Source organism: Argopecten irradians, chromosome 6 (assembly GCF_041381155.1).
Source record: "Argopecten irradians isolate NY chromosome 6, Ai_NY, whole genome shotgun sequence".
NCBI lineage: Eukaryota > Metazoa > Mollusca > Bivalvia > Pectinida > Pectinidae > Argopecten > Argopecten irradians.
Window position 1 is genome coordinate 19,478,291 of NC_091139.1, and position 14,542 is coordinate 19,492,832.

The following is a 14,542-nucleotide window of genomic DNA, read 5'->3' on the forward strand; positions in this document are numbered from 1 at the left end:
TGGACCTGAAAACTTGTTGCCAAGAAAAATAAATATGAACTTAATTCTGAATGACTGAATTCTGCAGACCTGTAATCTGTACAGTTTGGGCTTCGTCCACTACACCATTATTCTCTGACAATGATTTATATACAAATTATGTACATAAATGTGCACCCTAGACACCCTTCCAGTTACTTACTTGTTCAATAGAAAATGTAATTATGTAATTACTGGTATCAATTTCCCCAATTTATACTAATAAAATATTTTGTCATCAATACTCATTTCTTTAGTTTCCAGAAAGTAGTTCAAAATTCCATAATTTGAATTTACAAACATTTCACAATAAAGTACATGTATATAGTTTGTGGCTAGTGTGCTTAGCAATGCACTTGGGTCCTTTGTCAAAACTTTTCTATTTCCTTGCTTCTACTTTTATCACAATTCATAATGTAAGCTGTATAATATGAAACATTTATTGTGTAGAAAGTTAACGTTTATTGCTTTTGTGGTAAGCTGATATTCACAAAAATTACTCCAGCTTCCAGCAAAATCAATGATAATTTCATATGTCATATGGATGGATATTTCTTTTAATGAATGCATTCAAAATAACAAAAAAACAACATATAAAGATTAAAGTTTAAATTTTACTAACATTAAACAAAGTATAGAAAACAGTGCTAGGAGAACAGTGAGAGCTCCTTCGTATAAAAGTTTAGGTGAGAATACTGTCCACACAAACAGATGGTGTCTCTGTAGGGTTACTAGAGCCGAGTACATGGCTAGAGGGAGGGCTCGCGTCCAACACAGAGTGCTACACATCTCGAGGATTGAACTCTTTAATCTAAAATAAAATCAAGTTCATCAACTTAAACTTAATATGATCAGATGTTTTCGTTGGTGTAAATAGCCAAACTTTGTTAACTTAAATTCAATTGGACCATGAGTTATTAAAATCAAGTTAGGTTGAATATTTCAGCCCCCACAAACTTGTTATTAACTTATTAACCCCTGAAATTTCGTAATGGACTGGTCTAGTCTTTGATTTAGAGGGTTCTAAATGCATTTTTAGGTGTGAAAGAGTTAAAAAGGGCCATCAAGTCTTAAAGGTAGGTTTCGCCCAATGAAATATAAAGACTACGAAATTGAAATTAATCCTATGTTAGATATAATATCTTCAGATCATTTTCAATGATACAGCGAACAATAAAGTGGTCTGTTGCCTAGCTTGACCAGGAAAATACTTATTTGTATGTCAAGCAATCAAGCATGAGATTTAATGTTGCACCAAAAAGGAAGTAGTCTTGCCAGAAGTTTTGAAGCGAAAATAACTTTGGTAGTTACTGTATTATGTGTTGAATACAAACGAGTCCCAAACAGATAAAGCATGTTCGAGTGTGGCTTCTGTTTCTTATATTGCTACATGCCATCTCTGACATTTAATTCCCCTATGAACACCTAACACTCCAATGTTGCCGATTAAGAAATTTTTTTCAATGACTTTTAGATACTGCGTGACTTTCCAAACTTCCCCATCGCAGCTTCATGTTACTCCGTAATAAATCAAGGGGTATTACTTTCAACGTCCAACAATGATATATTAAATGATAGTGAAAGTAACCCCTGGAAATATCGAGGATGTTTTCTTTGCTGATCATTACCTGGTGGTGTAGAAGTATTCATGTCTGATCTCCAGTGAAGTGACCTGCTGTTTGACTAGGCTGACCAGCCAGAATAACGGGACCGCTGTATGTGGACAAGGCGATCAGACAGCCGACTAAGACAGGCTGGTAGTCAGTTAGTCCGGTGTAGCCGGCCGAAACATCTACTGTGGATATACTGTTAGAATTACCCTGGAAAACATCAAATCAGACGTTTATTACTAATAAATATAACACACAAGAGATGAACCTTCAATATCAAAACAGTATAATTTATTCTGTCATATCGATGACAATAACAAATATTTACTGAGACCTCAAAATGACCTTCATACCTTATAGAAGAATCAAACATTTGTTTGACACAATATGTTCTAGACAACAGAGATTAACTTCATACAGAAATACACTTGTATACATTATATTATTACATGTATACAGATACCTTTTATATCAGGTTATCTCCCTTCATCAGTATTTATATAGATATTAGTTTAAGTTCTAATGCTGGTTGCAAAGAACTCAAGATGTTCAATGGACCATCTCTAAATAAAAGTTAAATTGAAAATTTCATAAACATCAGTTATCTCCCTTTATCACTATCTCAACAAACTTTGAATATAATGTGTATGATGATGATGATGACTGTATCAAACAAAACACGACAATGATTTAACAGACTAAATTGCCCATCTCTTCCTCCTTATTTTATGAGAGGACATCAATTTTAAAATACTTCAATATGTCATGGATTGAAATATTTCCAATACAAAATCAGTTGCTTTATATTGAAAGTATTAAGGTGCAAGACCCTGTTTAAACTAGAGAAATTTTGTATGACTATATATCACTTCTTAGGTGTACTTGAAAATAACTTACTTGATAAAAAGTGTCTATGCATCCGTCCTAACCTTACATATTACTGTTAACTTGTAGATTGTTGTGTTGCTTGTAAATTTTGGCAAAATATACCGAAAAATGTACATTTCAGTTCTGCAAGTCCACAGAGTTCAGTATATATTTCTGTCACTAAATAACCTTGCCATTATGTTTACCGCCGGTACTAGTGTTTATTGCATATTGTTGGAGTGATGATTTGCCAAAATTTACAAACAACACAACAATTTACGAGTCAACAGTAATATCTAAGGTTAGGACAGATGCAAACCGTATTAGACACTATTTAGCAACTAAGTTATATTCTACTACACCTAAGAAGTGATATACCTGTATAAGCATACAAAAATCACTGTTTAAACGGAGTCTAAAAACTAAAAGTATGTTTGTAATTACCTGGTAGAAGAATGCAGCCATGCCCATCCAGAGGTAGTAAAGCGTAATGGATGGTGTCGACAGGGAGACATGTTGAAGTAAAACATGATCAACTAAATGTTCTTGTACAACAACCATTACAAACATGGCCACATTATGTGGTTTACTGAGCAACAGAGACAGTAGAATACAGCCATATTGGAGGGATCCGCAGTAAAGACTGGCCACGTCCGGGGTTTTATCTCCTTGTAAACGTCGGTGGGTATGTACCATAAGGGGGTATATCATACAACCCCCTACTAGCAGAAACACCAGCTGAGCTACACTCGTCCCACTGAAAGAATACAACATTAGCTTTTTGTGATGTAATATAAAATTCGGAATGTGGAGAGACACGGGTAAAACCATTCATGCAAGGAAGAAGAATAGTTGAGAGAGATATCTTCTACATGTTATATTGTTATCATCATGTACCAAACTTAGAAACAAGGTAGATACTGAATAACCAGTTATTTTTGCAGGTCAAAATGTTTTTACGATTTGGACAAGAAAATTCAATTTTAGCAGACTTAAAATGTTGTGCTTTGGCTATAAAGGTAGATATAAATCATCTATTTCTTAATTAATTTTTTGCAGATCAGCTTTACCTGATCATAAAAATTTACTATGGAAATTACCCTACAAAAATAACCAGCTATAAAGTGTACTTAAGCCAAGATATAGATATTTTATCTATTTTCTTAAGTTAACCTAGAAGTTAGGCAGATAGGTAATTGAATTGTATGTATTTTTCAAAATTTAGTTCAGCTCCAAATAGTTCTGTTGGTAGAGGACGTAGTCGCCAGAATCTGACTTACTTTTCTACACGGAGGAGCTGGAGGGGATCATTGACAGCTGATGTAGTAACTCTGTACCAATAAATACAGATCAGTCCCGTGACAAACACACCTCTCTGTACACAGGACTGCCCTGCCCACTTCACCATAGCTACAACAATGAGGCCAACACCCATTGTCACAGACAGCAGGAACTTGTTCTCGGGTCTGGAAAACGAAGGAAGATATTATAAAATTAAAGGTCCAATGGGTCTATTATCTCGGTCAATTTCTTTAGAAGTAGATGTAATAGTATAAGGCTCTTTCATATTTGGATATGAAGGATAGAGATATTATACCTGAAGGTCACAAAATGTAGTAAAACTTGAGGATATTCATACATACATGACAAGCCAGTCCCCGACATCTGGTTGATCTAGCCATTTGTTTCCCGTCTGATTCCATGTCCTCAGAACCCTACACAGAACAAGAATCAACATGGCTGCCATCACCGGGTGCCAAGGGAAACCAGTCTCCTTCTCACTAGGCCGATCTTCACTTTCTTGTTCTATCTCTCTAACCGTCTGCTTCATATCTTCATCAGTAACATTGTATCTGCCATCGTGTTGGTCATATGCTCCGTACTGTTCAAATTTTGAATGACACCTAGTTTTGGTATAAATACCTGACACATATTTTTGAATTACCATTACTATCAGACCCAGATGTACTGTAATAGTGTAAAAATACCATGTCTGATGTTCTTCCTCCACAAAACTGCTGGACAGAAGACTCAAGGTGTGGCAGATTGTCCCCAGGGTCAGACTGACACCCAGGGGACAGGACAGTGATGATACACTCAGTGAACCAACAAACCAAATCTGAAACATAACAGTTCAAAATTATTTAAAATAAACATTTTGGAAAATGATGTAATTCCTATCAATCCAGTAAAACAAAATTCGCTTTTAATTTTGATACCAGGTATCTGGTTGCCCATTCCATGCAACTCAAAACCTTCTTATTCACAGGTTTGCATCACTGTCTAACAATACTTGATTACTTGTTTTCTTATTCATATTTAGACAATTGGTTTGAAGTGAAATGATTATGATATCTTTCCAACTTAAAATTTTCTATTCTGTATTTCATATTGCTGAGTCATCTGCTGTTACAGGTAGGTCTTGAGAGAAAAACTTATTTCCCTTCAAAATCGAATAATGTGACAATCGATACCTACCTTTATGAATATAACTGTAATAATATGTAAAGATAAGAATACTTCAAACTTCTTTCTACAATTCTCCTTTAGGGACATGAAAATACTATTTTCACATTTCACTGCACATTTTTGCTTTTGAACTTTTCCATTTTTGATCCAATATCTGTTGGAAAGAAAAAAAGGCCACAGTACCTTCCTCATTCTAAGGGATGAGAAATGGCTGACCACAATGACTAGCTCTGTTGCTGATCCACACACAACCAATAGGAGAAATGCCTGTAATAAAAGTCCAGATGGGTCAGTCCGACACAGCTGACCAGTGGGAGAGGAAGTGCAGACCATCACATGTCCAAACAATATCGTCAAGGTAAAAGGGATGTACAGAATCATGGATTGTGATTGACCTTGACCTTGAACAGCTGTAGATGGGTAGAGCTTCAACAACAGTGTCAACAATATCTGTAAGGTGTAAATAACAAGAGGCATACAGGACCTGATCAGTTAATTATTGATCTACAACTAAAGATATGACCATTACAAAAAATGATAATAGTTGTCAGCCTTTTGCTGTTCAATGACATTTTTTCACAAATATAGGTCAGAGTGACCTGATAATGACAATAATTGTTTACTCATTTTACTCAGTCTTTAATAAAAATAGGTCACAGTTACCAGATTTTGGTTATTAAAATCAATCTTGTAGTGTTCACTCCAGACCACAATTTTCGTAGCGATAGTTTATAGAAATTCTTCATAGATGAAGTTACTATGGAAGGCTAACTTTTAAAACTATTACAAAACCTATATGGTTATATAACCATATTTCATATCTCTGTCATTCTCAACATATTTGTGAATACATTTTGGTTTGGTTTATAACAATAATGCTCTATTCAAAGCCAAGGTCCTGAATACATATATTCACTATAATGGACTCTTACAGATAATCGTACATTCATATATATATGTGTTATATACAATTATTTGTGAAGTATTTGAATTTTTTTCTAGCTATCTCTCGAAATTACATAATTTACAAAATTCACAAAATTTGTATCTCTCAAAAACAAAGCAGTTCACAGTAGTTTAAAATATTTAAGATATAAAGGTATCATGTGTGTACCATACCAGCCAAAGGGTTGCCACGGAAACAGTGAGGCTGTAAATATCATATTGTGTTAAGGAGGATGAGATGTTTTCCGTCATGGTCCTGATTGCTTGAGTGTAGCGTATTCCGATCTTGTCACCCTCTTTCAGCCAATCAGAGCGAGGCACCCCATCCGACTCAGACATCAACCAATTACGGTGAACCATTGCCAGTCTTTGGAACTCCAAATAGCCTTCATCTTCATTATGTTAAAAAGATGTTATAAATAATTTTCTTAAATCTCATAGACCATTTTACTTTTTAGCATGTAGAGATCTAGTACAATTGTTTACTGAAAGATTTTTTTTCATTTCAGAGTTAAAATTGAATACTTTGCAGCGCTGATTCCAATACTAACTGCCTATCACTATCTACGAAAAATCATTGTGTTTACATTAAGATAGTTTTTAGTCCAATAAATATGTACTTATCATATTAGCTGAGCTGGTTCTTGAGTAACAAAGTTACACACTATAACAATCCTATCCTCTATTTATTTTTACATCATTTAAGCATTGATGTACGCAAATTCACAGTTTGCAAACAAAATTTATTTCATAACCCGATGAAGTTAAAAAATAGTTACATCAATGCTTAAAATTGATTTCTCACACTATTTGATAATATAAAATACGTTTAAACATACGATTCCATTGATTTTCCAATGAATTATTTTTCATAAATCAATACGCAACGTCGACGTCTCTATTGTGACATCATGATAACGTTGGGTTTTCGCGCCATTCTCAGATTTTTTCTTCATGGTATATGAAGAAAAAGGATCTGCCAATCAGAAAGTCGGATATAGTATGAAAACAAATAAAAATTAATTATATAACAGTTACACAAACCTAATTCCCAATCCCCAAGATTGTATTCCAATACGCGTGAAACCTGTAATGCATTCTTCCACAAGGCGAGCAGCTTTTCCTCTGTTGATAGTCCCTCCAAAGCATTGTAAATGACCACACCAAGGTTGTTCTTAGGAATAGGTAAACCAAACACTACAGAGAGTGTAGGAGCCACATCCACCTGATCAACTTCCATAATTTCCTCATCTGAAACAAACTGTCAGTTATGTAACTAAATATATAAATCTGAGCCTGTAAGTTTTTCTGATCATTTTTGCTTTTGCATGTATTTGCTCTAGGAAATAGGTGATTTTCTGATCATTTTTCTGAGATTACAATGTAACGTTTGCATTTAAAGTGATGCAACAAACAGTAACTATCCTCTCAAGGGTAGATAACTCTGAAATAAAAGAGAGTTATTTTGGAGTAATTAGGTAACTACCCATACTTTTGTAAAAAGATATTGACTATTACATCAAAAGTTTGCACAAGAAAATTAATTTACCTATATAATTACATGTACCTAGCCAAAAATAGTCAATTACATGAATGTATGTTTAAAGGCCCACTACCTTTCCGGAGCAAAATATAAAAATTTCTTAAAAACATCAATTACCTCAGAAAATATATACCGATGGCCTAAGATGAGGTTACAACACCAAACATATGCAAGATTTCCTGCGTAATACATGATAACAATGGAGAGTCATTCTCGCTGTTTTACCGTCTGCCGCAGTGATAGTCAACTACCGCGCGGTATTTAGGACGACGGGGGGAAAACATAAGACGGGCCGCGTTATGAAAATTAACATTTTATTGATTTTGATTAAATTGTTTAGAAATTAATAATAAGTGTAGTATTAACGTTAAGTTAATAACTTTTGCCACTTGACAAAATTATTAATCTCTTTTTACATTCCCATTTTAAAAATCAAAAACTGTTTCGGAAAGGCAGTGGGCCTTTATATATACATGAATGACCAACCCAAAAATAACTAAAGATACCTGCTCATAAGAGCAAAACTTTCAGCATAATAATGAACATTAAAACAATGAGAAAATATCAATTTCCTAAATAAATTCTACTAATAATGCTTACCTGTGATACGATTAACAATATTGTGATACCTTACCTGTGTTGGTGTCACTAGATCAACAATATCTTACCTGTGTGTCTGTTAAACTTAGGACTGATAAAGAGAAGGGGGACCCTGGTCTCACTGGGCGTGGCTCCTCCGTGTCCTCCCTGGTCACTCATTCCGTGGTCCCCACAGACAACTATAAGGGTGTTTGTGTCCTGGCAAACATAGGTACATCACATCAACATGATTATATATTGGGCTCAATAGCTAAAAACAGAGGTGTAATGCTGCAGTTGAGAGGTATGAAGAAAATGGGAAACTCATTTTATCTTCAATGATGACACAAATACCTCTGTTCAGTTCCATGTCTACCTGATTTTTAAGTAAAGGGGAATAACCTATATACATCTCCATAGTTAAATCATCTCCCCTAGACCATATAAATATAATCTATTAACACTCGTCCTTGTATCCATACATTTATGCCGTTTTTATATCCATACATTTGTGATATTTTTTTTTCTTTCAAGATTAAAATGTGACATTTTTACCAAAAACAAAAAACTGATAATCAATAGTTTTATTAAAGGCCCAATATCCGTATCTTTCTTATTTTTTCATGATTTCGAAAAATGTTGAAAAAATCCTTTTGTAAATCATGCAGAGACAGGACTAAATCGAAGTCAAGATGAGCGATTATGATTTGGAATATTTTGATAAAAATAAAATAAATGTTAAACATCGCTAGGTGGGTCCCACTTAGTCAAACAAGCCGAAGTTAGCCAAAATTGTAACGTCGTTGCCAAGAACGTCATGTGAGTACCGTAACTACGTAACGTCTGTCCAAACTCTTCCGAAAACGGGTCATGAACTTTCTGACTTCCGTTCGGCAATAATCGTAACTTCTATGACGACTAGTTTAAAATGAAGGCATGTTTACATGTATCAACTTTCAACAACTGCTGTACATGTATCAACTTTCAACAACTGCTGTACCAAAGTTATTAAAAAAACATTATAAATATTCTTTCATATATCTTAATTTCAACTACATCTACAAATACTAACAATATCAAAGTCGAATTTAACTTGAATTTTTGTTAATAGATACGTATAGTGTGGCTTTAACTTTCACGATTCAAGAGGAGACAATTCTGACGTTAATCTTAGTTAGATTTTAGAGATTACTTTAACTATCATATTAACCTGCTCTACATGGTGGTAAATATCCTTTATGATAGAGTCCATCTCCTGAAGTTTGGGCGGAATCAGTGGGCTTGAAGGACCAGCCAGATGACCAATGTGGTCAAGTCCAAGATAATGAAGTATTAGAATATCAAACTGACCAGATGTGAGCGTCGGAGACACATGACGAGTGACGTTGTCATCCACCTAAAAAGTAAATCGATCATCAATCTGCAGTCAAAACATAACTAGAAAAGGTTTATATTAAGGAAAGTTAATAAATCGTGATTGGTACATATACAGTGGAACTTGGTTGATACAAACTCGGATAATTCGACAACCCGGCTTAATACGAAGTACTTTGATGGTCCAGGCAGAATTCCCTCTTTATATCTGTTTAAAGAACTCGGATAATTCACATTTGAAAACAAGACGCCCATGGGCCTTAACGGTCACCTGAAAATTTAAGCCATTTGGACCCCACTGGGCTCCACCCCTCAGCCTTTGGGGATGAGACAGGGTCAAAATGACATAATAGCAAAATGTCCTCTTGTGGTTATAATGTGAATCAAAAGTTTGAACAATTTCCAGTAGAAAATAAACAAGATATACCCAAGAAGTATTTAATATAAACTATAGCAAACTTGGCCTCCTCCCCAGGGGCAAACAAAGAGGCCAAGGGTTATAAAATTCACAATTCTGATAAAGCACCACAATATCTTTAGAACACAAGGTCCAATAATAGCATTATTACAAAGGACATGAACTCTATAATATAGTTACCGTCGAAAATTCCCTTTTTCAAACTCATCCTAGATCTTGTTGATATAAGGCTACATACAGAGTTTCATCAAAATCAGTTCACATTTACCAAAGTTATCTTGTTCACAAGCACAATGATAAAATTAGAACAAAGGGCAATAACTTGTACATTACTGTCGAATAATTCCCATTTTTGAACTCATACGAAATCTTGTTGATATAAGGCTACATACAAAGTTTCATCAACCTCGGTTAACATTTACTCAAGTCATTATGTTCACAAAGTAAAGTTAATGCACGATGGACAATAGGCTATTTCAGTAGGTCACTATGACGTATGGTCAGGTGACCTAAAAATAGTAACAGTGACCTTGACCTTGACCAGGCAATCCTGAAACTGTATCATGTCGAAAATATTATGGTCCTTTAAATTTGTGTGAAGTTTGATCAAAGTCACTCAAGGAATGAAGCCGCTAGAGCACTGAAAAGGATTTTCTAAAAATATTAACGGTGACCTTGATCTTGACCCTGCAACCTTGAAACTCAAACTTTTTCAGTCCTTTGTATTTGTGTGCAGTTTGATCAAAATTACTCAAGGAATGAAGCCGCTAGAGTGCTGACAAAGAAATTATCTAAAAATAGTAACAGTGACCATGACCTTAGTCTGGCAATCTTCACACTCAAACTTGTCCGAGATATTATGATCCTTTGTCTATGTGTGAAGTGTGATCAAAATCACCCAAGAATGAAGCCGCAAGAGTGCTGATAGGGATTTTCTAAAAATAGTAGCAGTGACCTTGAACTTGACCCAGCAACCCTGAAACTCGAACTCGTCCGAGATCTTTTTAATATTAAGCTACATACAAAGTTTCATCAATTTCGGTTCACATTTACTCAAGTTATCGTGTTCACAACAAAAAGTTAACGGACGACTCACGATGGACGACGCACAACGGACAAAAGGCTATCGCAATAGGTCACGGTGACCTATGGTCAGGTGACCTAAAAATCAAAGAACTTGGATAATACGAAGTAAATTTTGTGTCCGAATGACAATAATCATACATAAAAACGTTTTTATAACTCGAAATGAGATTTTTTGGACAACAAGATCGCCAAAAATGCCGATTTCTTTTTCATAAATCTGCCGTAGAACGGTATTTCAAAATATCTATCTGGGTTTTTCTTCTTTTAATTTTCCAACTACAATTGACAATTTTGACATCTCTCTTTTTCACATCGTTTTACGACATGGAACTAGTCTATAAATACCATGTAAAGAGATAGTCAGTAGACATGAGAACTGGCTTAATTCGAACACTCGGATAACTCAAAGTTTTATCTCGGTCCCTTCGAATTCGTATTAACCAAGTTCCACTGTATGCTGAATTATTATGACCCCTCCGATTAGTTAAAACAAAAGAGTTAGATTAATTTTGTGGCTATGGACGTCACATGCTATGATTTAGTGGTGGTGAAAAGCTGACGAAGAATCACTGGGTTGACTCTGACACATAGGCATACCATGGTAATTTGCCCGCCACTTTTTGGTGTAAGTTTGAAACCCACACTTGGCAGATGCAGTAACCAGGAATTGACTGTGGGTTGATGGTTTTCCTTAGAGAACTTCTTAAGCTTTCCTCCAAAATCTAAATCTAGGTCCTGAAATATTCCTGGTTGTTTCTAATTAGTAAGGACCTAAAACAAAACCCCAAACCAAAGGCATTCAACCTGTCACCCATTGAGGTGAGTCTTCATGTGTTGATGGCCAGTGGAGGAAAATGTCATAAACCATTTATTGGTCACTACTTTAACCCTTATGTAATTCAAAAATATCTCATACCAGTATTAATAAATATTTTATGAGCCACTGTGGAATATTTAATCAAATACAGTAAACATTACTTGAAGGAATCTCAGGCACCAAGAAAAAAGTAGGTTTATTATAAATGTAAATTTCTTTTAGATTAGTTTTGACAAAAACATTAACTTATGTCTGACATCCTACCTCAGTATAGTCAGTAACAATGAATGAAGTGGTACCATCAGAATCTTCAAAATGACGAGGAAATAATCTAATCCAGGTGTCATCACCGTAAAACTTCACACTTTTCTTCGCTTTTATCATCTGTTCAATGATGTTGTCCTCGTGTAGTTCTGTGGAGCCAAAGTTCAGTACTACATCCACAAACCCGGGAATACTTCCTGTTGTCAAAGCCTAAAAAGGGAAAAATAAACACCTACAGTAAATTGTATACATCAAATTATTTTAACATTGCAAGATAGACTTTAGTTCAATAGTTAATATAATGATCCAAAGTTTGTTTGATTTATTAATAGATTATAAATTAAATGGGATCATTTAATTTCCTAAATCTATTTGAAAAACACTTCATAGATAAAACAGGGTCTTTGAGTTGTACAAATTTGAATTCATTGACATGGTTCACATGCATGATGTAAGCCTATAATAAGCAGCAAAGATGTAGGCGTTTAAAGCACACTGGTAAGTCAGTCTAGTATTGGGGCCTTATGACTTACTGTAATCGACACAATAAGCATGTGCACCCCCATCCCTGTAAGTGCCCCTCCAATTTACTTCAAATTAAATGAAAGCTACAAATGTGAAAACAGTGTTAGTTCCTTACTTGCAAATTGATTTATGGCTTACTTTGTAGAATAATTTTATGAAAGGCTAGTCCAAATTCGTTTCTATTAAGCGCCTCCTTATTTGCTTTATTTTTTAAGCGCTCAGGGCATTTATAAAAATATTGTGTCAAATACGGTATATTTACAAGCGTGCTAATATAAACATCTATGGCAAAAGTCATTTCTGACGACAAACATTTGTAGAGCTAATATCTTTTAACCATAGATTGTGAGTTAGCTGTGTACTGGTGTAGAGGGAAATATGAATGTATGGCTTCCTTTCACCTATATAAAAGACTGTGGAAGTCAAACAGGTTCAAGATATCTTGATGCATGATCTTTCATAAAATAATACGTGTTTGTTTATGTATGGACCTACCTTAATCCTTGGCAGGGTGACAGTGGGAGGGTGAACTCGGGCAATGTATCTGATCACTTTCCCTTTCGCCCATAAATCTTGTAAATTGGTCATAGTTGTTTGTTTGCCAAATACAAAATCAGCCCTCAAAGCATCAATTAATACAAATACCATTTTCTCGAATACATAAGGATTAAAAGGCGACCTGATGTCTGAATTAATATTTTTGGAAAACATTTCTGGTGAGAAATCGGATTGGCTAGAAAATCCCGGTAAGCCATTTCGTATTGGGAAAAAGCTTCTCAAAAATACCGCGTAAACAAATAAAATGCAGACGAATTTGTATGTAATATAAGGGGACTCCATCTAAATTGATAAATAAAAGCACTATGGTCAATCATATGCAGATGCTCTAAACATGATATAGGCCTACTATTCGAATGGTCAGTCACATGTAGAGGGGTAAGTTTCAGCGCCCAATAGGCCTATCCGCTCCCTCCTTCCAACACATGTCAAACTTTCCACATTTTTCCTAATGTAAACTTCCGGGAAGGGAGATAATCATGTTTTTATTTCTCGCCACCACGTGCACGTTGAGGACGTCCCATCAAGAAAAAGACCACGTGCAATGTTAGAAATTTTTACTTTCGCTTTTACATTTCTTTTTCGTGGTATATTTATGCGATTTACAAATTCTCATACCAATACTTTCATATATTGACGGATTCGCATGATATTTTCAGATATTGACCTCCAACATAATATATTTCATCAGGTTCTGATAATATTTCGTCAACCAGCTTGGACGCCCAACCTGAACGACATCGGGCATTACACATATTATTTATCTCCCCTCGGTAGCTCCGGTTGCTTGGACGCCCTTACACATGATTTTATAATACATACTGTATGTCTTGGTAAAATTCTATAATATATTATTGCAAACACATGCTGTCTATGGCAAGCCGTTTGGGTTTTTACTTATTGAAATGAAGATATCTCTATTAAATTAAAGATATCTCTATTTAAAATGAAGACATCTCTATTTAATTAAAGATATCTGTAATTTAAATAAAGATATATCTATTTGAATAAAGATATGTCATATTTAAATACAGATATCTCAATTTCTACTGAAAATAGAAATATCTTCTTTTTAATTACAGATATCTCTATTTCAAATTCAGATATCTCTATTTGAATTACAGATATCTTTCATCGCATTTGAGATATCTTTATTTTAAATAGATATATCTTTAATTATTGTCCAATTATATATATCTCTATTTGAATTAAAGATATCTCTATTTTAAATAAAAATATCTTTAATTTTGTTTATATAGAGATGTCTTCATTTTAAATACAGATATCTCTAATTCAAACACAGATATCTCTATTTCATATACTGATATCTCTATTTAAAATGTCGGATTATTTTTTAGTCTGTAAATGTCCTTGGTCATTGGTATATATTACCTTCGGACTAACAATTATCCATTTAATTCAGATACATGTATTTGTATTGATTAAGTGTCTGTAGAACTATAAAAACG

General features: G+C 34.5%; 1 protein-coding gene across 1 annotated transcript; it reads right to left on the bottom strand.

The window, feature by feature from the left end:
- Positions 1 to 693: 693 nt before the first annotated feature.
- On the bottom strand, positions 694 to 13,694 carry LOC138325251 (GPI ethanolamine phosphate transferase 2-like). Its single transcript, XM_069270765.1, has 12 exons — positions 13,011 to 13,694; positions 11,991 to 12,200; positions 9,242 to 9,427; positions 8,121 to 8,250; positions 6,954 to 7,160; positions 6,084 to 6,301; positions 5,148 to 5,414; positions 4,139 to 4,614; positions 3,776 to 3,961; positions 2,940 to 3,252; positions 1,651 to 1,838; positions 694 to 830 (listed from the first exon to the last, which is right to left on the bottom strand). Exons 1-11 carry the CDS (start codon positions 13,353 to 13,355, stop codon positions 1,665 to 1,667), a joined length of 2,712 nt encoding a protein of 903 aa, XP_069126866.1. The 5' UTR covers positions 13,356 to 13,694; the 3' UTR covers positions 694 to 830; positions 1,651 to 1,664.
- Positions 13,695 to 14,542: the final 848 nt, after the last annotated feature.